Source organism: Heterodontus francisci, chromosome 22 (assembly GCF_036365525.1).
Source record: "Heterodontus francisci isolate sHetFra1 chromosome 22, sHetFra1.hap1, whole genome shotgun sequence".
NCBI classification, from domain to species: domain Eukaryota; kingdom Metazoa; phylum Chordata; class Chondrichthyes; order Heterodontiformes; family Heterodontidae; genus Heterodontus; species Heterodontus francisci.
Window position 1 is genome coordinate 48897484 of NC_090392.1, and position 22832 is coordinate 48920315.

The following is a 22832-nucleotide window of genomic DNA, read 5'->3' on the forward strand; positions in this document are numbered from 1 at the left end:
GCGCGTCTGTCTGTGCGCGTCTGTCTGTGCGCGTCTGTCTGTGCGCGTCTGTCTGTGCGCGTCTGTCTGTGCGCGTCTGTCTGTGCGCGTCTGTCTGTGCGCGTCTGTCTGTGCGCGTCTGTCTGTGCGCGTCTGTCTGTGCGCGTCTGTCTGTGCGCGTCTGTCTGTGCGCGTCTGTCTGTGCGCGTCTGTCTGTGCGCGTCTGTCTGTGCGCGTCTGTCTGTGCGCGTCTGTCTGTGCGCGTCTGTCTGTGCGCGTCTGTCTGTGCGCGTCTGTCTGTGCGCGTCTGTCTGTGCGCGTCTGTCTGTGCGCGTCTGTCTGTGCGCGTCTGTCTGTGCGCGTCTGTCTGTGCGCGTCTGTCTGTGCGCGTCTGTCTGTGCGCGTCTGTCTGTGCGCGTCTGTCTGTGCGCGTCTGTCTGTGCGCGTCTGTCTGTGCGCGTCTGTCTGTGCGCGTCTGTCTGTGCGCGTCTGTCTGTGCGCGTCTGTCTGTGCGCGTCTGTCTGTGCGCGTCTGTCTGTGCGCGTCTGTCTGTGCGCGTCTGTCTGTGCGCGTCTGTCTGTGCGCGTCTGTCTGTGCGCGTCTGTCTGTGCGCGTCTGTCTGTGCGCGTCTGTCTGTGCGCGTCTGTCTGTGCGCGTCTGTCTGTGTGTGTCTGTCTGTGTGTGGCCCCAGCTCCAAAGGTTTCAACATCCCTGACCTTGGCCATCGTAAGCTGATGTAAATTGTCACCATTTTGTAGATGAGACTGCATTGCATCCTCTTTACCTTTTTCTCATCCGTGAGGTCTAAGGACTCTAGTTCTGTTCCTTGGTGAGCTGCGTAGATTTCAACAAGATTGTCGAAGTTGGTGGTTAAAACCAGGGTTCCATTCTCCATCAGCTTCAGGACTGAGTGCAAAAGGTGCTTCCCATCATCATCCATCTTGGATTCGAGGTCATCAAAAACCTCATACAAACAGTCTTTGAAGAAGGTTGACCGGACATTACTAGTGCGCTGTGGGGATTGAAAAAGGGTCAGTGGAAGCCGTCATATATCAGAATACAGATCAAGCACACAGGCTGCAGCAAAGCCTCAAATACTGCACAGAACTCACAAAACATTGTCCCAAAGAAAATCCCATTGCTCATTAAAAGAAAAAATGTTAGGGGTGGGAGAGGGGAGAAAGGAAGCAACGGGGAGCATATATGAGAGCGTGCATGAAATTGCAAGACATAAAACAAGATAGATATATATATATATATATATATATATATATATATATATATATATATATATATATATATATATATATATATAAATAAAACAGCTTTCAAACTGTTGATTAATGACAAAATTAGCAATCTTGCAGAAATGCTCATATTCATTTCTATTTTATAGATATTTTTAACTCTTCCAATTAGTTCAAATGCGCTTTTTTTGTACAGCTCCAATTTGTGATAAGAATTTTTTTTCTAAATCCAGTAATTTTCTTCAAAGAGGTTTTTATATTTTGTACTGCGTGGAAGATCCATTTTCTACTCAGTTGGAAAAGAGAGAGACTAGCACCTTTCTCATTCTAATCAGACTCAGTCCTGAGTAGGGACGGAATTTCAACTCTGGATCTGCATTCAGCAGTGGAATGAAATGTCAGCTTTCCTTTATTCACTAAATCAGCTCCTCACTGCTTCCATCAAACACAAACAGTGTACAGAGTAGAAGCTCTGAGAGTGAGTAAATTGGATGAGTCAACATTAAGCAATTTTGATCTTTAACAAAAGCAGTATTCAATTGGAGAGCTGAGACATTAAGAGGAGGAGAGGCGATTGGTGAGTAACGGGTGTGTGTTATTTTCAGACCCAATTGGGGAGAGATCTTAAGTTAATTTTTGGTAAGTTTAGCTAGTCATGTAATAAACAGAACTCAACTCATTAAATGCACATCTGGTGCCATGTGAGAACTTCCAGGATGCTTCTCGTGTCCTGGACAATCACATGTACAGGAAGTGTCATCGCAGGAGGAGCTCAAGCTCTGGGTTTCAGGGCTTGAGTAGCAACTGGTATCACTGAAGCTTGGGCTGAGAAATACATGAATAGCACATTCCAGGAGCTGGTCAGCCCTCAGCTTAAATGTGCAGGAAGAGAGGAAAAGGGTGACCAGACAGACAAGGACCACCATGCAGGTAGTACTGTGTTCCTGAATGCATCTTGCTCTCTAACTAGTATTGAAAACTGTTGAGTGCGATGGTTCCTCTTGGGAATACAGTCAAAGCCAAAGCTATAACATCATGAGTGGCTCAGCTGCACATGGGGAGGGGAAGAGGGATTTCAGGAGAGCAATAGTGATAGTGGATTCAATAGTTAGGGGAACAGCAGGAGGGCATTCAGGAGCAGCACCAGGCATACCTAAAAATGAGATGTAAACCTGGTGCAGCTACAACACAGGACTACTTGCATGCCAAACAGCGTAAGCAGCATGCAATAGACAGGACTAAGCGATCCAACAACCAAAAGATCAGATCTAAGCTCTGCAGTCCTGCCACATCCAGTCGTGAATGGTGGTGGACAATTAAACTAAACAGGAGGAGGAGACTCCACAAATATCCCCATCCTCAACAATGGGGGAGCCCAGCACATCAGTGCAAAAGACAAGGCTGAAGCATTTTCATCCATCTTCAGCCAGAAGTGCTAAGTGGATCATCCATTTCATCCTCCTCCTGAGGTCCCCAGCATCACAGATGCCAGTCTTCAGCTAATCCGATTCACTCCACGTGATACCAAGAACAACTGAAGGCACTGGATACTGCAAAGGCTATAAAATCTGACAACATTCCAGTAATAGTACTGAAGACCTGTGCTAGTCACGCCCCAAGCCAAGCTGTTCCAGTACAGCTACAACACTGACATCTACCCAGTGGAAAAGTGCCCAGGTATGTCCTGTACACAAAAAGCAGGATAAAACCAACCCAGCAAATTACTGCCCAATCAGCCTACTCCCAATCACCAAAGTGATGGAAAAGGTCGTCGACAGTACTATAAAGCAGCACTTGCTCAGCAATAACCTGCTCACTGATGCTCAATCTGGGTTCTGCCAGGGCCACTCAGCTCCTGACCTCATTACAGCCTTGGCCCAAACATAGACAAAACAGCTGAACTCCAGAGTTGAGGCGAGAGTGACTGTCCTTGACATTAAGACAGCATTGGACCGAATATGGCATCAAGGAGCTCTAGCAAAACTGGAGTCAATGGGAATCGGGGGGAACACTCTCCGCTGGTTGGAGTCATACCTAGCGCAAAGAAAGATGGTTGTGGTTGTTGGAGATCAATCACCTCAGTTCCAGGACATCACTGCAGGAGTTCCTCAGGGTAGTGTCCAAGGCCCAGCCATCTTCAGCTGCTTCATCAATGACCTTCACTCCATCACAAGGTCAGAAGTGGGGATGTTCACTGATGATAATTCACAATGTTCAGCACCATTCACAACTCCTCAGATAACGAAGCAGTCTGTGACCAGGACAACATTCAGCATTGGGCTGATAAGCGGCAAATTACTTTCGCACCATACAAGTGCCAGGCAATAACCATCTCAAACAAGAGAATATCCAGCCATCTCCCCTTGATGTTCAATGGCATTAGCATCGCTGAATCCCCTCATTATCAACTTCCCGGGGGTCACAATTAACCAAAAACTGAACTGGACCAGCCACATAGATGTTGCGGCTACAAGAGCAGGTCAGAGGTTGGTAATTCTGCAGTGAGTAACTCACCTCCTGTCTCCCCAATGCCTGTCCACCATCTACAAGGCACAGGTCAGGAGTGTGATGGAATACTTGCCCGGATGGGTGCAGCTCCAACAACCCTCAAGAAGCTTGACGTCACCTAGGACAAAACAGCCCACTTGGTTGGCACTCCATCTACCACCTTCAACATTCAATCCCTCCTCCATTGCTGCATAGTGGCAGCAATGTGTACCATCTACAAGATGCACTGCAGCAACTCACCAAGGCTCCTTCAACAGCGCCTTCCAAACCCACGACCTCTATCACCTAGGAGGTGAAGGGCAGCAGATGAATGGGACCACCACCTGCAAGTTCTCCTCCAAGCCACACATCATCCTGACTTGGAACTATGTACTGTTCCTTCGTTGTCGTTGGGTCAAAATCCTGGAACTCCCTTCCTAACAGCACTGTGGGTGTATCTACACCCCAAGGACTGCAGCGGTTCAAGAAGGCAGCTCACCACCACCTTCTCAAGGGCAATTAGGGATGGGCAATAAATGCTGGCCTAGCCAGCGACACCCACATCCTCCAAATGAATAAAAAAAAGTCAGGCCACAGAAGTGACTTCAGGATGGTATGTTGCTCCCCTGTTACCAAAGTCAAGGATGTCACTGAACAGCTGCAGAACACGGAGATGGGAGGATGAATAGCCAGAGGTCATGGTCCATATTGGTACCAATGACATGGGTAGAAAGGAGGAAGAAGTCCTGCAGGCAGATTTTAAGGAGGTTGGAAAGAAATTAAAAAGCAGGACCGCAAGAGTTAGTAATGTCTGGATTACTCCCAGTGCCCCATGTGAGTACAGAAATAGGAGGATATTGTAGATGAATGCAGACAATGTCCCAGACACTGCCATCACTACCCCCGGGTATGTCCTGTCCGGCAGGGCAGACCCAGCAGAGGTGGCAGTACAGTGGTATACAGTCGGGGGGGGAGTTGCCCTTGGAGTACACAATATCGACTCCGGACCCCATGAAGTCTCATGGCATCAGGTCAAACATGGGCAAGTAAAACCTCCTGTTGATTACCACCTACCGCCCTCCCTCAGCTGATGAGTCAGTACTCCTCCATGTTGAACACCACTTGGAGGAAGCACTGAGGGTGGCAAGGGCGCAGCATGTACTTTCGGTGGGGGACTTCAAGGTCCATCACCAAGAGTGGGTCAGTGGTACCGCTACTGACAGAGCTGGCTGAGTCCTAAAGGACATAGCTGCTAGACGGGGTATGCAGCAGGTGGTGAGGGAACCAACAAGAGGGAAAAACATACTTGACCTCGTCCTCACCAATCTGCCTGCCGCAGATGCATCTGTCCATGACAGCATTGGTAGGAGTGACCAACCGCACAGTCGTTGTGAAGACGAAGTCCCGCCTTCACATCGAGGATACCGTCCATCGTGTTTTGTGGCACTACAACCATGCTAAATGGGATAGATTTTGAACAGAAATGGCAATGCAAAACTGGGCATCCATGAGGCGCTGTGGGCCATCAGCAGCAGCAGAATTGTACTCAACCACAATCTGTAATCTCATGGCCTGGCATATCCCCCACTCTACCATTACCATCAAGCCAGAAGACCAACCCTGGTTCAATGAAAAGTGCAGGAGGGCATGCCAGGAGCAGCACCAGGCATACCTCAAAATGAGGTGTCAATCTGGTGAAGCTACAACACAGGACTACTTGCGTGCCAAACTGCATAAGCAGCATGCAATAGACAGAGCTAAGCAATCGCATAACCAACGGATCAGATCTAAGCTCTGCAGTCCTGCCACATCCAACCGTGAATTGTGAACAATTAAACTACTGACTGGAGGAAGTGGCTCAACAAATATCCTCATCCTCAAAAATATAAAAGCAAAATACTGCAGATGCTGGAAATCTGAAATAAAAACAAGAAATGCTGGAAATACTCAGCAGGTCTGATGAAGGGTCACTGACCTGAAACGTTAACTCTGCTTCTCTCTCCACAGATGCTGCCAGACCTGCTGAGTATTTCCAGCATTTCTTGTTTTTATCCCCATCCTCAATGATGGGGGAGCCCAGCACATCAGTGCGAAAGATAAGGCTGAAGCATTTGCAACAATCTTCAGCCAGAAGTGCCGAGTTGATGATCCATCTCGGCCTCCTCCTGAAGTCCCCAGCATCACAGATGCCAAGACTTCAGCCAATTTGATTCACTCCGCGTGATTGGAACGACTGAAGGCACTGGATACTGCAAAGGCTATGGGCCCTGATAATATTCTAGCAATAGCACTGAAGACCTGTACTCCAGAACTTGCCGCACCCCTAGCCAAGCTGTTCCTGTACAGCTACAACACTGGCATCTACCTGGCAATGTGGAAAATTACCCAGCTATGTCCAGTACACGAAAAGCAGGACAAGTGCAACCCGGCCAATTACCGTCCCATCAGTCTACTCTCAATCATCAGTGATGGAAGGTGTCATTGACGGTGCCATTAAGCGGCACTTGCTTAGCAATAACCTGCTCAGTGACTCTCAGTTTGGGTTCTGCCAGGGCCACTCAGCTCATGACCTCATTACAGCTTTGGTTCAAACATGGACAAAACAGCTGAATTCAAGAGGTGACGTGAGAGTGACTGCTCTTGACATTAAGGCAGCATTTGACGGAGTATGGCATCAAGGAGCCCTAGCAAAACTGAGGTCAATGGGAATCAGGTGGAAAACTCTCCGCTGGTTGGAGTTGTACCTAGCACAAAGGAAGATGGTTGTGGTTGTTGGAGATCAATCATCTGAGCTCCAGGACATCATGCAGGAGTTCCTCAGGGTCGTGCCCGATGCCCAACCATCTTCAGCTGCTGCATCAATGACCTTCCTTCAATCAGAAGGTCAGAAGTGGGGATGTTCGCTCATGATTGAACAATGTTCAGCACCATTCGCGACTCCTCAGATACTGAAGCAGTCTGTATAGAAGTGCAGCAAGACCTGGACAATATCCAGGCTTGGGCTGTTAAGTGACAAGTAACATTCGTGTCGTACAAGTTCCAGGCAATGACCATCTCCAACAAGAGAGAATCTAACCATCTCCCTTTGATGTTCAATGGCATTACCATCGCTAAATCCCCCATTATCAACATCCTAAGGGCTACCATTGACCAGAAACTGAACTGGAGTAGCCATATAAATACAAGACCAGGTCAGAGGTTAGGAATCCTGCAGCGAGTAACTCACCTCCTGACTCCCCAAAGCCTGTCCACCATCTACAAGGTACAAGTCAGGGGTGTGATGGAATACTCTCCACTTGCCTGGATGGGTGCAGCTCCAACACTCAAGAAGCTCAACACCATCCAGGACAAAGCAGCCCGCTTGATTGGCACCCCATCCACAACATTCACTCCCTCCACCACCGACACACAGTGGCAGCAGTTTGTACCAACTACAAGATGCACTGCAGCAACGCACCAAGGCTCCTTTGACAGCAGCTTCCAAACCCGCAACCTCTACCAACTAGAAGGATAACGGCAGCAAATGTATGGGAACACCACCACCTGCATGTTCCCCTCCAAGTCACACACCATCCTAACTTGGAACTATATCGCCGTTCCTTCAATGTCACTGGGTCAAAATCCTGGATCTCCCTTCCTAACAGCAGTGTGGGTGTACCTACCTTACATGGACTGCAGAGTTCAAGAAGGCAGCTCACCACCACCTTCTCAAGGGCAATTAGGGATGGGTAATAAATGCTGGCCTAGCCAGCGACGCCCACATCCCATGAATGAATATTTTTAAAAATGGTGCAGATGGGAGGACTTTAGATTACTGGGGTATTGGGACTAGTTCTGGGGGAGGTAGCACCTATTCAAGCCGGACGGGTTGCACCTTAACAAGGCCGGGACCAATCTCGTCATGGGGAGATTTGCTAATGCTGTTGGGGAGGGTTTAAACTAACATGGCAGGAGAATGCGAACCTGAGTGTAGATTCATAAAGGAGAGAAGCAAAGAAATGGAAGGCAGAAAATTAATAAGCAAGTCTGGAAAGCAGAAGAAATAATGGCTAGAAAATAGACAATAAAGGAGTTGTTCATATACTTCAATGCAAGAAATTTAGTAAATAAGGCAGAGGAACTGAAAACACAGATGGATGTTTGCAAGTATGATATCATAGCTATTACTGAAACATGGCTTAAAGAAGGGGAGGAATGGCAGTTCAACATTCCTGGTTGCAGAGTTTTCAGACACGATAGAGAGGGGGATGTAAAAGGATAGAGGGTCGCAATATTGGTTAAAGAAGCAATCACAGCCGTGATGGGGGGGGGAGGGGGGGGGTGCGGAATGACATGCTGTAAGGATCATCAAATGAGGCCATATGGGTTGAACTGAAGAACAAAAAAAGGGGCATTCACATTGCTGGGAATATACCGTCATTTTGTTTCCTTTTCTTTGCAGGTTTCAGCGTTTCTCTTGCTTTAGCTTTTGGATGGCAGCAAACCTGCTTTAAGTACACCTTTTGTTTCTTTCCTTGCTCCATCATCACTCCCTTTGGCCCTGCACAACTAACTCTTTTGTCATTTAATCTCTCCCATCTTCCACCCTATCACAGACCTTCCTTTTTGTTCTTTTTCCCTCCCCCATTTCACCTACTTAAAACATTGCTAACTTTTCCCAGATCTGATGAAAGGTCATCAACCTGAAACGTTAACACTGTTTCTCGCCACAGATGCTGCCAGACCTGCTTAGTGTTTCCAGCATTTTCTGTCTTTATTTCAGATTTCCAGCATCTGCAGTATTTTGCTCTTGTAAGAGTTTAAATTGGGGAAAGGCCAAGGAGATGTGATTTGGCAACAGTGGATTGGAAACAGCTACTTGAAGGTAAATCAGTATCAGAGCAGTGGGGGGCATTCAAGGAAGAGAAAGAGAGGGCTGAAAACAAATATGTTCCCAAAAAAGAAAAAGGATGGGGCTCCCAAATCTAGACCCCCTCCCCCGGATGTCAAGGAGCATGCAGGGTAGGACAAGGCAAAAAAGGGTATTGAGAGCTAAATACTACAGAAAACAGAGAGAGGAGTATAGAAAGTGAGGGGTGAAATTAAAAAGAAATTAGGAAAATAAAGAAAGGGCATTAAAAAATATTGGCAAGTAAAATCAAGGAAAACCCAAAGATGTTTTATGAATACATAGAGAGCAAAAGGGTAATTAAGGAAACAGTAGGAACTATTAAAGACTAAAAAGGAAACCCGTGTGGAGGTGAAAGACGTGGGCATGGTTCTTAAAGAACATTTTGCATTTATCTTCACAAAAGAGGGGGCTACGCTGACATTGTAGTTAAGAAGTGTGAAATATCGGATAGAATAAACATAGCGAGATGGATATATTAAGGGGTGTAGATCTTTGAGCGTGGATAAATCACCAAGCCCAGATGAAATGTATCCCAGGCTGCAAGGAGAAGCAAGGGAGGAAATAGCAGAGACTATAATTTTCCAATCCTCAATGGGTACAGGTGTGGCGCTGGAGGACTGCTAACACTGTACTGTTGCTTTAAAAAAGGAGAAAGGGATAGACCAAGTAATTACAGGCCAGTCAGTCTAAAGTTGGTGGTGGGAAAATTATTGGAAAAATTCTGAGAGGCAGTTTAAATAGTCATTTAGAAAAGACAGCCAGCACAGGCTTGTTAAGGGGAGGTCGTGTTTGACCAACTTGATTGAATTTGAGGAGTTAACAAGGAGGGTCAATGAGGGTCATGCAGCTGATGTAGTCAACATGGATTTTAGCAAGGCTTTTGAGAAAGTCCCACATGGCAGACCGGTCAAAAAAATATAAGCCCATGGGATCCAGGGCAAGTGACAAGTTGGATCCAAAATTGGTTCAGTGGGAGGAAGCAATGGTCGATGGGTGTTTGTGACTGGAAGGCTGTTTCCAGTGGTGTTCCGCATCGTTCGGTAATAGATCCTTTGCTGTTCATGGCATATATCAATGATTTAGACTTAAAGGTAGAGGACATGATTAAGAGGCTTACAAATGATATGAAATTTGGTCGAGTGATTAATAATGAAGAAGAAAGCTGTAAACTTCAGGAAGATATCAATGGAGTGGTCAGGTGGGCAGAAAAGTAACAAGTGAAATTCAATAGGGAGAACTGTGAGGTAATGCAGTTGAGGAGGCAAGGGAATACACAATAAATGATGGATTCTAAGAAATGTAGAGGAACAGAGGGACCTTGAAGTACATATCCACAGGTTCCTGAAGGTAGCAAGACAGGTAGGCAAGGTAGTGAAGGCAGCATACAAAATACATTCTTTATTAGCAGATGCGTGGAATATAAGAGCATGGAGATTATGCTACACTCTATAAAATACTAGTCTGGTCACAGCTGGAATACTGCTTACTGTTCTAGTCACTGCATTACAGGAAGGATGTGATTGCACTAGGGAGGATACAGAAGAGATTTATAAGAATGTTGCCAGGGCTGGAGGATTTGAACTGTGAGGTAAGACAAGGTAGGCTTGGTCTGTTTTCTTTGGAAGATGAAGCTGAGGAGAGATTTAACTGAGGTGTATAAAATTATGAGAGGTCGAGATAGAGTGGATAGGAAGGACCTATTTCCCTTAACAGACGTCAATAACCAGGAGGCATAGATTCAAAGTAATCGGCAGAAGGATTAGAGAAGGGTTGAGATGATTTATTTTCACCCAGATGGTGGTGGGGATCTAGAACTCACTGCCTAAAAGAGTGGTAGTGGCAGAAACCCTCACTGCATTTAAAAAGCACTAGGATCTGCATTTGAAGTGCCGTAACCTACAGGGCTACAGACCAACAGCTGGAAGGTGGGATTAGGCTGGATGCTTCTTTTCCTGCTGGCAAAGACAAGATGGGCCAAATGGCCTCCTTCTGTGATGTAACTTTTCTACATTTCTATGTAAAAATACCAGGGTCTCCACAAAACCAACATTTCTTTTCATAAGAGCCATTTTTTCCTAGCTTCTCTCCATGAGTCTTACTGGGCCATGCAGGAAAACATAAAGCAAGTACTTTACCATTGACACCCAAAATCGTAGTTGAAGAAATGCACAACAGATATTCTAATACCAATCTCCTCCACAATTAGTGATTGTGAAAAGGAGAATGGTCCCATTCCTCCAGCTCACACATCCTTCTTGACAGAGCATAAAATTCCCTAATCTCTCAAAAATGACACAGAAGCCAGCTGAGGTTTGTTTGACTCTTCAATGGAATGTGCTTGGAAGATGGGTGGTCCTTGCCAAGGCAGACATAAATTTGCATCAAAAAGTAAAAATGAGAATGGGGAAAAAATATGGGTAAGGAAAAAACAGATTTTGCAATCTATAAACAAAAAAAATGGTTGCTTTTAATTAGGGGAACTACAGCACATATGTTTAAAGTCATAGGGCTAAATATATAGGGTGCTTCAGCACTTCATTCCGACAAATATAAAATCACATTGCAATATGCTCCTTCCACTGGTACTGTCTGCACAGAAATATTGATATAATTGGTCTACAGCCAAAAACAGTAAAAAAAAACAGATCTCAGATAATCTTGAAATTGCTGATCTATAGACTTTGACAGCTGTCACACTGAGCTGGGTCATTCTTTACCAACATTTCTAATTACAGGCTATTAAAAATTCACTTACTGGTGAAAGCTTCTGTATCAAGTCATGTGCAACATGCACAAGATTCTTATCTTCATGGAGGGATTTTTGGAATCGTTTGTTCTCTTCCTCCTCAAGGAGGTCAAAGTCATTAGCAGCATCCAGCAGAGCTTGTATCAGTCCATTCCAGGATTTGAGAGCAGGGACCTGTGGTGCTACAGCAGCACTCACACCTGTTCCAATCACCAACACCAAGTCCTGAGGTCTCTTTGTCTTCAGACTGGGCAAAAGCTTCCTGTTGGATAGGTTTCTTACGTTACTTTTTTTTAAAAAATGATTGTAATTTCAATTTTCATTGTTAACAAACAGAACTTAAATTAATTCAGATAAAGAGACAGTTACATTCAACGAAACAGTTAAAATGGAACAAAAGCAAAAGGTCGCGTTTGCTAACGGACGACGTCGGAGATCACTCTGCGCATGCTCTGCGTTGTCAGGAGACACTTTGAAAGCAAAACACTTGTGGGTGCTGAAAATAAAAACAGAAACACTCAGCAAGTCAGGCAGCACATGCAGAGAGAGAAACAGTTAATGTTTTAGGTCACTGACCTTTCACCATAAGGTTTTTTAGCAAGTACAGAGCCAAAGAAAGTCTGATAGGGTGGAAGGCAGGAGTGATTAAATGACAAAAGTGATGATTGTGCAGGACAAAAGGGTGTAGTAATGGAACAAGTAAAGAAATAAAAGATGAGTCCAGAGGAGGTGTAAAAACCAATACCAGCACCTGCTGTCTGAAAAATGGGAGCATGGCTATGATTGGAAAATTGCAAAGTGCTGAATGCAAAAATGGAGTAATGTGGCCTTTAAAGTAATTCCCACATAGACATCCCTACCTCACACGAACACAATTAACAATAATTTAATTTGGACTCAATAAAAATAATATATTTTGCTGCTAATTCAGTTCCAATATCTACATCCTTAAAGCACAGTCATTTTGTTCTTCACTGCAATGTGATTATGTTTTACGATCTACAAAAAAGCATACCTCATGCAATTGATGAATCTCATTTAGAGGAGATTCAGTAACACTAAACATTGCAAATAATTGGCAGCAAACTCACAAACCTTACGCTTCTTAGGCCTGTCTTCTATTCCAATTACAGAGTTGTTCCCCTTACAAATTTGAGACTTTAGGACTGGCTTTGAGAAATTGTTACTTTTATTATTACAGTATGGGTGTTCAGGAAATAAAAACAGCCAGTATCTATATTACCCAAGGAAATGAAGAACAATTATAATAATTGGTTATCAGGCACTGTTGGGTGGAAGTAAATGGGAACTGGTTCACTACAGCCATTTATTTATCCTATTATTCAAATATCTCAATTTTAGGGTACAGAAGTATAAGCTAATTTAACTAGTCAACTTTTCTTTTTAAGAGTAAGAATTGCCTAGAATTGATTTTCCCTTCTTCTACTTGGATACGAAATGCCACGTGGCAAAAGGGGTCGATAATTAGTCTGCAGATCTCCGATAACACTGCTGTGAAGCAGGCTATTGGAGATTCAAAAGAGCAGATATAAATAGAAGTTATGACACAGAATCACATCACTTGTCCAACCAGTCTGCCTCAGTGTTTACCTTCCACGTGAACAATCAGTGAAATCATTTCAACATCTTACTTGGTTTACCAGCTTTTCTTCGCCACTCACTGCTCTGTATTTCTCATCAATGTGATTATCCCTTCACTCAAAATAACTGGTCCTCCCTCCTGATACATTGGTCTGTCTCCACCTCCTCCTCAACTCTGAGATTTGGAGCTTGAGCATTGTGAGTTGGTGTCACTTCCCATAGACAATATTTGCTTGAATCAACTCAACCTGGTGCTCGAAATTCCCACACCTTGCAGGATTGACATCACTGTTCCTTGCAATGCTCATATTTGTGGGTTCGGCAGCCTGTTGGCAAACGTAGAAACAAACTCTAACCAAGAAATAGCTTCCCACCACCTGGATGTTTCCAACATATGTTGGGGCAGTTTTAAGATTCTCAAACAAAGTATTTTCTTTGGAAATTGGAGATCCAATTCCTTTTCATTTGGAGTTTAATATCTGAATGTATGGGAGCAGGGAGGGGAACCAATACCTGGAAGATACAGGCAGAAACCAGTTCCAACAGATTACATCCAACAATCATGGAAACAAACGTCAGACTTACCAAACTTGTTCCCTCTATAAATCATGTGCCACTGTCCCTATCCTGGACTCTACTCAACCCATTCATTTCCTGATGGAGTCAGTAAACCACAGCTAAACACAGATGATCAAAGTAAAGTAAAATTTCTCATCTCGAAGATAACCATGTAAATTTCTAGAATACGTGTCCAACATTATCACCCATGTTGTTTAACTCTAAACAGTCAGATTCCATTTATTTATTCAGATGTAGCAGACTTGATCCGAGGTGGAGGGATGGGGGAGGGGGTGGGGAGATATATTTAATTCCACCCACAAAGATAAAATAAAGATAGAAATTCTATCATGTGCTCTTTCCTGCAGATCCATTGGAGAAAGCTAATTTAGAACATTCTTCTGTGCATAACCTGCACAGAAGTGGAAGCACAGATCAACAGAAAGACAGAAGAGTAATGCAAAGAAGTCAGTTTGAAATTGCTCTCCCAAAATCCATGATTTTGATGTAAAAATGGTGCGCGAAATGCTCTATCGGCAGCTTACACCCTACATTATCACATCTTTCACTTTTAGATGGTGCTCCACTCACAGTACAACTCCTGTTTATACTTTTAGATATCCAGGATTCACCATTAGTTTCTTACCTCTAACATTGCACGTTTTAAAATTCTCAAAACAGTGTTTGTAAAGATCATCGCTAGATTCCAATGTAAAACCCAGACAATAATTGTATCAGTAGGTTGGACGTTATTACAAAGTGAATACTCTACCTGCTTTTTTTGGCTGATGGTGCTTCATCCCTTGCACTCGAATCTTGCCTCTGTAGAGATGCCATCCAGCTTCTGAGACATAGAGAAACTCTAAAGTTAGGGAATTAAATAATGTTTCAAAATAAGGAACAATGCTGACACTTCTAAAGTCAACACATTTAACTTGCACCAATAAATATTTCCTTCCATGCTTCTAAAGATCCACTGGCTGAATTTTAGAACTATCGCCTCTCCAACTACCTCCTGCTGACTCTCTGGAATTTTCTTTTTTAGGTAAATCACAGCCATATTTAAATGCATAATGCACCAGCTTGCCACACGGAGGAGGCACCCTGGCAATTAACCCAAATGGTAAACCTGATTGACCAAATGGTCTTTAGACTGCAAAATACCTAAAATGTTTATTTTTTTAAAACTGTGCAATACCTTAATAGCAAAAGTGTTTAAGATATACCCAAATCTTACAGTCAATTACAGACTTTCTGACAAAAGATTAAAACAGAAAAGTGACTATTTTTATTTCACTATATCAGGAAAATACAGAAGGTGACCTTTTTTGTAGTGATTTCCTCAACACATTGAGGGGATGCACAAGATAGCACTCCAGGCAGTTCCTCATTGAGGGGTGGAAGGAAGGGTCAGTCACATCGCCATACTAATCTTGGGCACCTTCCCAACAACCAGATTCTGGTAGACAATAGCAAAGATCTGGGAACAGCCGCCTGGTGTCTCAGCCAAAAATGTGGCGTGGTTCAGAGAGGGAAACAGAAATTAAAGAAAGTAACTTTCATAAAAATAATGGATAAACGTGTCAGTCGTGGTTCTGTTGATAATACTGAGTCAGAATGTTGTGGTTTGAGACCCACTCCAGAGACTTGGGCACATAATCTAGGCTGATGCTCCAGTGCAGAACTGAGGGAGTGCTGCATGATCGGAGGTGGCGTCTTTTGGATGAAACGTTAAGCTGAGACTCTGCCCTCTCAAGTGGATGCAAAAGATCCCTAGGCACTACATCAAAAGAAGAGGAGCGTTCTCTTCTCAGTTCCGAAGAAGGGTCACTGACCCGAAACGTTAACTCTGGTTCTCTTTCCACAGATGCTGCCAGACCTGCTGAGTGAATCCGGCATTTCTTGTTTTTGTTTCAGATTTCCAGCATCCGCAGTATTTTGCTTTTATTTTAGTGTTTAATTCACTGCCACTTCTCTTCCAGGAATGCCTACCTTGAAGAAGTTCTGCTCTTCTCTCCGACGGGATTTTCGTTTGTCTCTTTTACCTTGTTCACCTTCATTGCTTTCTATTTCCCTCCTGGTGTTTGATAAGGTATCTACCAAAACTCGTTTTCACAGCCACATCTCCTTCCTCAGTGACTGTCTCCGGCTGCGACTGATTCCACGTGGATTCCAACTGCAGTTTCACCCATCATGCTTTGAAACCACCCAGGATCACAGGTATCTCCGAGAAATACAACGTTCCTCGGACTGCTACTCTCGCCGCATCCTGAGATCCACACTCAGTGCTATGCGCCGCCATATGCACACACTGGACCTCTCTCTCCAGCAGCACCGTCTCACCTTATCTCAAGCAGTTCCGAAGAAGGGTCACTGACCCGAAACGTTAACTCTGCTTCTCTTTCCACAGATGCTGCCAGACCTGCTGAGTGAATCCAGCATTTCTTGTTTTTGTTTCAGATTTCCAGCATCCGCAGTATTTTGCTTTTATTCTCCTGTATCCTGGCTGTAGAGAGGGCTTTAAACTAAATAATGGGGAGGGAGGGATCACATGGGGGAGATTTGTTAAGTTGAAGAGAAAGGACAAGGCAACAGAGCAGGGTAGCGATGCAAGTGATAACCAGAGTGTGACAGGAAGGGACAAAGCATACAAACTTAACAGTGCACCAGCAGGTAAGGTCAGATTATGGAACAACAGTAAAAAGACAGAATTAAAGGCTCTTATCTGAATGCACACAGCATTTGTAACAAAATGGATAAATTGATAGCACAAATAGAAATAAATAATTATGCTCTTATAGCCATTAGAGAGACGTAGTTGCAAAGTTACCAAGGCTGGGACCTGAATATTCAAGGGTATTTGACATTTCGGAAGGACAGGAGAAAAGATGGTGGGGTAGCTCTGTTATTAAAGGATGAGATCAGTACAGTAGTGAGAGGTGAAGTTGGTTCAGAAGACCAAGATGTTGAATCAGTTTGGGTGAAGATAAGAAATAGCAAAGGAAAAAAGTCATTGGTGGTAGTAGTTTATAGGCCTCCTAACAGTAGCCACACTGTAGGACAGAGTATACATGAAGAAATAATGGGGGCTTGTAAGAAAGATACTGCAATAATTGTGGGTGATATTAATCTTTGTATAGATTGGACAAACCAAATTAACAAAAGTAGCCCAGAATATGAGTTTATACAGTGTATTCCGGATTATTTCTTGGAGCAATACATTCTCGAGCCAACCAGGGAGCAGGCCATTTACAGCTGGTATTATGTAATGAGAGAGGATTAATGAAGTCATAGTAAAGGAACCTCCAGGCAACAGTGATCATAACATGATGAATTTCACATTCAGTTTGAGGGCAAGAAACATGGGTCTAAGACTAGTGACTTAAGCGTAAATAAAGGCAATTACAAGGGCATGGAGACAGTATTGGCTAAAGTGGACTGGGAAAATAGGTTAAAGGTAGGACGGTAGAAAAGCAACAGCAGACATTAAGGAGCTATTTCATAACTCTCAACGAAGATATAATTCATTGAGAAAGAGAGACTCGATGAGAAGGATGCACCATCTGTGGCTAACTGAGATGACAACACAAAGGGTCTGCAAAGGGATACAGATAGGTTAAGTGAATGGGCAGAAATTTGGCAGATGGAGTATAATGTGGAAAAATGCAAGCTTGTCCATTTTTTGCAGGAAGAATAGAAAAGCAAAATATTATTTAAATGGAGTGATTGCAGAAATATGTGGCTCAGACGATCTGGGTGTCCTGGCACACGAATCACAAAAAAGCTAGCATGCAGGTACAGCACGTGATTGGGAGGACAAATGGAATGCTGGCCTTTGTTGCAAAGAGAAATGGAGTATAAAAGTAGGGAATTGTTACTACAGCTTTACAGGGCCTTAGTGAGACCGCATCTGGAGTACTGTGTACAGTTTGGTCTCCTTACCTGAGGAAGGATATAACTGCACTGGAAGCAGTTCAAAGAAGGTTTACTCAGCTAATTTCTGGGATGAAGGGTTTGTCTTATGAGGAAAGATCGAGCAGGTTGAACCTATACTCATTGGAGTTTAGAAGAACGAGAGGTGATTTTATTGAAATATAAAAGATTCCGAGGGGACTTGACTGCGAGGACGTTTCCACTTGTGGGGGAGTGTAGAACTAGGGGGCACAGTTTCAAAATAAAGGGTCTCCCATTTAAGATGGTGATGAGAAATTTTTTCTCTCAGTCATTCGTTAGACTTTGGAATTCCCTTCCCCAGAGAGCAGTGAAGGCTGGGTCATTGAATATATTCAAGGATGAGTTTCTGGAGCATGCAGTGCATAGTGGTAATGTCACTGAACTAGCAATCCAGAGGCCCAGGCAAATGCTCCAGGGACACTGGTTCAAATCCCACCACAGCAACTGGTGGAATTTAAATTCAAACAATAAACCTGAAACTAAAGAAAGCTAATCTCAGTAATGGGGACCATGAAACCATTGTCGTTAAAACCCATCTGATTCACTAATGTCCTTTAGAGAAGGAAATCTGCTATCCTTAACTGGTCTGGCCTATATGTGACTCCAGACCCACAGCAATGTGGCTGACTCCTAAATGCCCTCTGAAATGGCATATCAAACCACATAGTTGTACCAAACTGCTGGAGAAAAGTCTAAAAGGAATGAACCAGACAGACCACCTGGCAACAACCTAGGCACCGGAAACAACAACTGCACAGCCAGCCCTGTCGACCTTGCAAAGTCCTCTTTATTAATATGTGGGGGCTTGTGCCAAAAGTGGAAAAGTTTTCCCACAGACTGGCATTGTCATACTCACAAATCATACCTTACAGACAATGCCCCTGACACTACCATCATTACCATCCCTGGATATGACCTGTCCCACCAATAGGACAGACCCACCAGAGGAGGCAGCACGGTGGTATACAGTCGGGAGGGAGTTACCCCGGTAGTCCTCAACATTGATGCCAGACCCCATGAAGTCTCAAATCATCAAGTGAAACATGGGCACAGAAACCTCCTGTTGATTACCACCTACCCCCTCAGCTGATGAATCAGTACTCCTCCATGTTGAACACCACTTGGAAGAAGCACTGATGGTGACAAGGACACAGAATGTACTCTTGACTACAACATCCATCACCAAGAGTGGCTCGGAAGCACCAGTACTGACCGAGCTGGCCGAGTCCTAAAGGACATAGCTGCTGGACTGGGTCTGTGGCAGGTGGTGAGGAACCAAGAGGGAAAAACTTACTTGACCTTGTCCTCACCAATCTACCTATCGTAGATGTATCTGTCCATGACAGTATTGGTAGGAGTGACCACTGCAATAAAAAATAATATTGCATTGTGATCAGCCTGCAGGCTGGTAGAATAGCCGGAAGCTGCTTGTTTTTTTAAAAATTTGTTCTGGGGGTGTGGGCGTCGCTGGCTAAGCCAGCATTTATTACCCATCCCTATTTACCCTCGAGAAGGTGGTGGTGAGCCATCTTCTTGAACCACTGCAATCCTTGGGGTGTAGGTGCACCTGCAGTGCTGTTAGGAATGGAGTTCCAGGATTTTGACCCAACAACAGTGAAGGAATGGCGATGTAGTTCCAAGTCAGGATGGTGTGTGACTTGGAGGGGAACTTCAGGTGGTGGCGTTCCCATGCATCTGTTGCCCTTGTCCTTCTCGGTGGTAGAGGTCACGGGTTTGGAAGGTGCTGTCGAAGGAGCCTTGGTAAGTTGCTGCAGTACATCTTGTAGATGGTACACACTACTGCCATTGTGCGATGGTGGTGGAGGGAGTGAATGTTGAAGGTGGTGGATGGGGTGCCAATCAAGCGGGCTGCTTATCCCTGGATGGTGTCTAGCTTCTTGAATGTTGTTGGAGCTGCACTCATCCAGGCAAGTGGATTGTATTCCATCACACTCCTGACTTATGCCTTGTAGATGGTGGGCAGGCATTGGGGAGACAGGAGGTGAGTTACTTGCCGCAGGATTCCCAGCCTCTGAGCTGCTCTTGTAGCCACAGCATTTAAATGGCTGGTCCAGTTCAGTTTCTGGTCAATGGTGACCCCCAGAATGTTGATGGTGGGGGATTCAATGGTAATTGAACATCATGGGGAGATGGTTAGATTCTCTCTTGTTTGAGATGGTCATTGCCTGACATTTGTGTGGCATGAATGTTACTTGCTTGTGTTTGCTCACTGCATTTCTTGTTTAACCATAGAAGAATGGTCTGAGTTGATTTTCAAGAGTTTGATAGCTTCTGCAAAGTAATATTGCTGTTTGCCTGACTACATGCATTTTATTATACATAGCTGGATATGGTACTACATTACTTGTTATAATAGCATGTGAAATTGACATCATTGTGAGTGAATTATGAGAGTCTACTTCACTGCAATTAACACAGTGTTCCTCTTGTTCTGGCCAAGTGCTCTGGATACACTAGTTTACCAGATTCTGGTGCGTTTTGGGGAGGGGAGGGCAGTGGGAGATACGCTAGCCGATAATTTTAATTGTCTTTGGGCAACATTAGACAGCAAATACTTGGCCACCGTCCCAGACTAGGTAAAAGACTGATGCTCTTTGGAGCAAACACACTGAAATTGGTTTCTCCATTCCCGATCATTTGCTACCTGAAATAGTTCCAACACAGAAACAGGCCATTCGACACAACCGGAATATGCCAGGAATATGCTCCACATAAGCCTCCTCCTACCCCTCTTTATCTAACCCCATCAATACATCCTTCTATAACTTTCTCCCTCATGTGTTTATCTAGCTTCCCCTTAAATGCTTCTATGCCATTCGGCTCTACTTCCTGTAGTTCCACATTCTCACCACTCTGGGAAGAAGTTTCCTCTGAATTCTTTATTGGATTTATTAGTGACTATCTTATATTCAATCTTGCCCGTCTTAAGAGCGAAGTCCAAAGTACGGAATGTCCTAATCAGGGAACTCCTCTTTGCTGATGATGCTGCTTTAACATCTCACACTGAAGAGTGCCTGCAGAGTCTCATGGACAGGTTTGCGGCTGCCTGCAATGAATTAGGCCTAACCATCCGCCTCAAGAAAACGAACATCATGGGGCAGGACTTCAGAAATGCTCCATCCATCAATATTGGCGACAAGCTCTGGAAGTGGTTCAAGAGTTCACCTACCTAGGCTCAACTATCACCAGTAACCTGTCTCTAGATGCAGAAATCAACAAGCGCATGGGAAAGGCTTCCACTGCTATGTCCAGACTGGCCAAGAGAGTGTGGGAAAATGGCGCACTGACACGGAACACAAAAGCCCGAGTGTATCAAGCCTGTGTCCTCAGTACCTTGCTCTATGGCAGCGAGGCCTGGACAACGTATGTCAGCCAAGAGTGACGTCTCAAATTCATTCCATCTTCGCTGCCTCCGGAGAATACTTGGCATCAGGTGGCAGGACCGTATCTCCAACACAGAAGTCCTTGAGGTGGCCAACATCCCCAGCTTATACACACTACCGAGTCAGCGGCGCTTGAGATGGCTTGGCCATGTGAGCCGCATGGAAGATGGCAGGATCCCCAAAGACACATTGTACAGCGAGCTCGCCACTGGTATCAGACCCACCGGCCGTCCATGTCTCCGCTTTAAAGACGTCTGCAAACGCGACATGAAATCCTGTGACATTGATCACAAGTCGTGGGAGTCAGTTGCCAGCGTTCGCCAGAGCTGGCGGGCAGCCATAAAGGCAGGGCTAAAGTGTGGCGAGTCGAAGAGACTTAGCAGTTGGCAGGAAAAAAGACAAAAGCACAAGGGGAGAGCCAACTGTGTAACAGTCCCGACAAACAAATTTTTCTGCAGCACCTGTGGAAGAGCCTGTCACTCTAGAATTGGCCTTTATAGCCACTCCAGGCGCTGCTCCACACACCACTGACCACCTCCAGGCGCCTACCCATTGTCTCTCGAGATAAGGAGGCCAAACAAGAAGATGATCTTATATTTATGGCCACTATTTCTGGTCTCACCTGCAAAAAGAAACAAGTTCTCTATGGTTACCCTATTAAACCTTCATAATCTTAAACACTTCTATCAGCTTTCTCTTTTTTTCTAGAGTAAAGAGCCCCAGCCTGTTCAATCCTTCTGACAGGTGCAACCTCTCAGTTCTGGGATCATTCTGGTAGATAAATTTGGCACCTTAAGTGCCTCTATATCCTTCCTATAACATAGAGATTGGAACTATTTACAGTACTCCAGTATGGTCTAAGGTTCTATACAAATTTAACATAACTTCCCTTAAGTTTGATTTATCAATTATCTCCCCCAAATTTTATCTTAAAATGTCTTTATATTGTCATGGTCATGTAGTTTTTTTTCTCAGAATATGCGGTTTGCCTTTAAGGCTTGCAAGGGATCAGTATTGCTTTAACAGCCAGCAAGCCTTAGGAGTTATGGGAAGGTGCATTTTCGTTGCCTTAGAAACAGCCATTTGGAGACTGCGATTCAAAGGGTGCATTCTCGTTACCATAGATATAGCCACTGGGAGTGAGCCTGATGCGATACATTTGTTACAATTCAGTCTGAACTGGCAGTTAGTAAGACGGTTTGAACACACAGACAGAAGACACAGAGAACACAGCTGTGATGAGCACACCTGAAAAAGAGCTCTCTACCATTTAAAGTGAAGGAAATAGGATTTTTGTCTGTTTAATTATTATCTCTCGAAATTCTAAAAAGTCAAGCCAAAAGACACAGCTCTCCGGTAACTTAAATTGAAGAAAGGGAAGTTAGACTGTGACAATTTTTTAATCCCTCAAAAACTCTAAAGTCAGATTGATTCTGTTGAAAGTATTTGCAAGTTGTTAATTGTTGAAATTCACTGGACTTCGAACAACATTGGACTGTAAATTTGCAAGGACTCTAGTTTTTCTATTTTTAAATGTTCATAGTGTTTAAGAATTTATTTCTTTTAATTAAAGAGTTAATTTGTTGATTTAAAGACACCTGGTATGGTTAGCCTCATTCAGGTGTTAATAGATGGTACAATTTGGTGGGTCTTTCTTTAATTTGTAAAGTTTTTAAATGATATATTAGCCGATCTGTGGAACGACGGGATTGAATTAACAGTGCATTGGTCCCACCACAATCAGAATCGTATATTTTGATTGGGGGCTTTGACAGGAGCGGTCGATCGCAACAATATCCTGTTTTTACCTAATGTCTTGTCAAACATGTTGGTTTCCCTGGTAAATACAAAGGCAAAGTAATTTAATATTTCTGCCATTTTTCTATCATTACCTGTGAGTTTGTTATGAGCATCCCTTAGGGACGCTATAGCTTTCCGAATTTTGCTTACATTATTTGTGTTTA

At 44.1% G+C, this 22832-nt stretch overlaps 1 protein-coding gene across 6 annotated transcripts in view; it reads right to left on the reverse strand.

Annotated features, from left to right (window-relative positions):
- The window catches only part of fam118b (family with sequence similarity 118 member B), a 105183-nt gene that overhangs the window by 37736 nt on the left and 44615 nt on the right, over positions 1 to 22832 (reverse strand). For 4 of the 6 annotated variants that reach the window (XM_068053808.1, XM_068053811.1, XM_068053812.1 and 1 more), the window contains exons 2-4: positions 14283 to 14372; positions 11360 to 11612; positions 764 to 991 (exon numbers count right to left, since the gene is read on the reverse strand). In XM_068053808.1, coding sequence (XP_067909909.1) covers positions 764 to 991; positions 11360 to 11612; positions 14283 to 14347 — 546 coding nt within the window. In that variant the 5' untranslated portion in view covers positions 14348 to 14372. The remainder of the gene's footprint in view (positions 1 to 763; positions 992 to 11359; positions 11613 to 14282; positions 14373 to 22832) is intronic. The other 2 variants (XM_068053810.1, XM_068053809.1) reach the window with 1 other exon arrangement.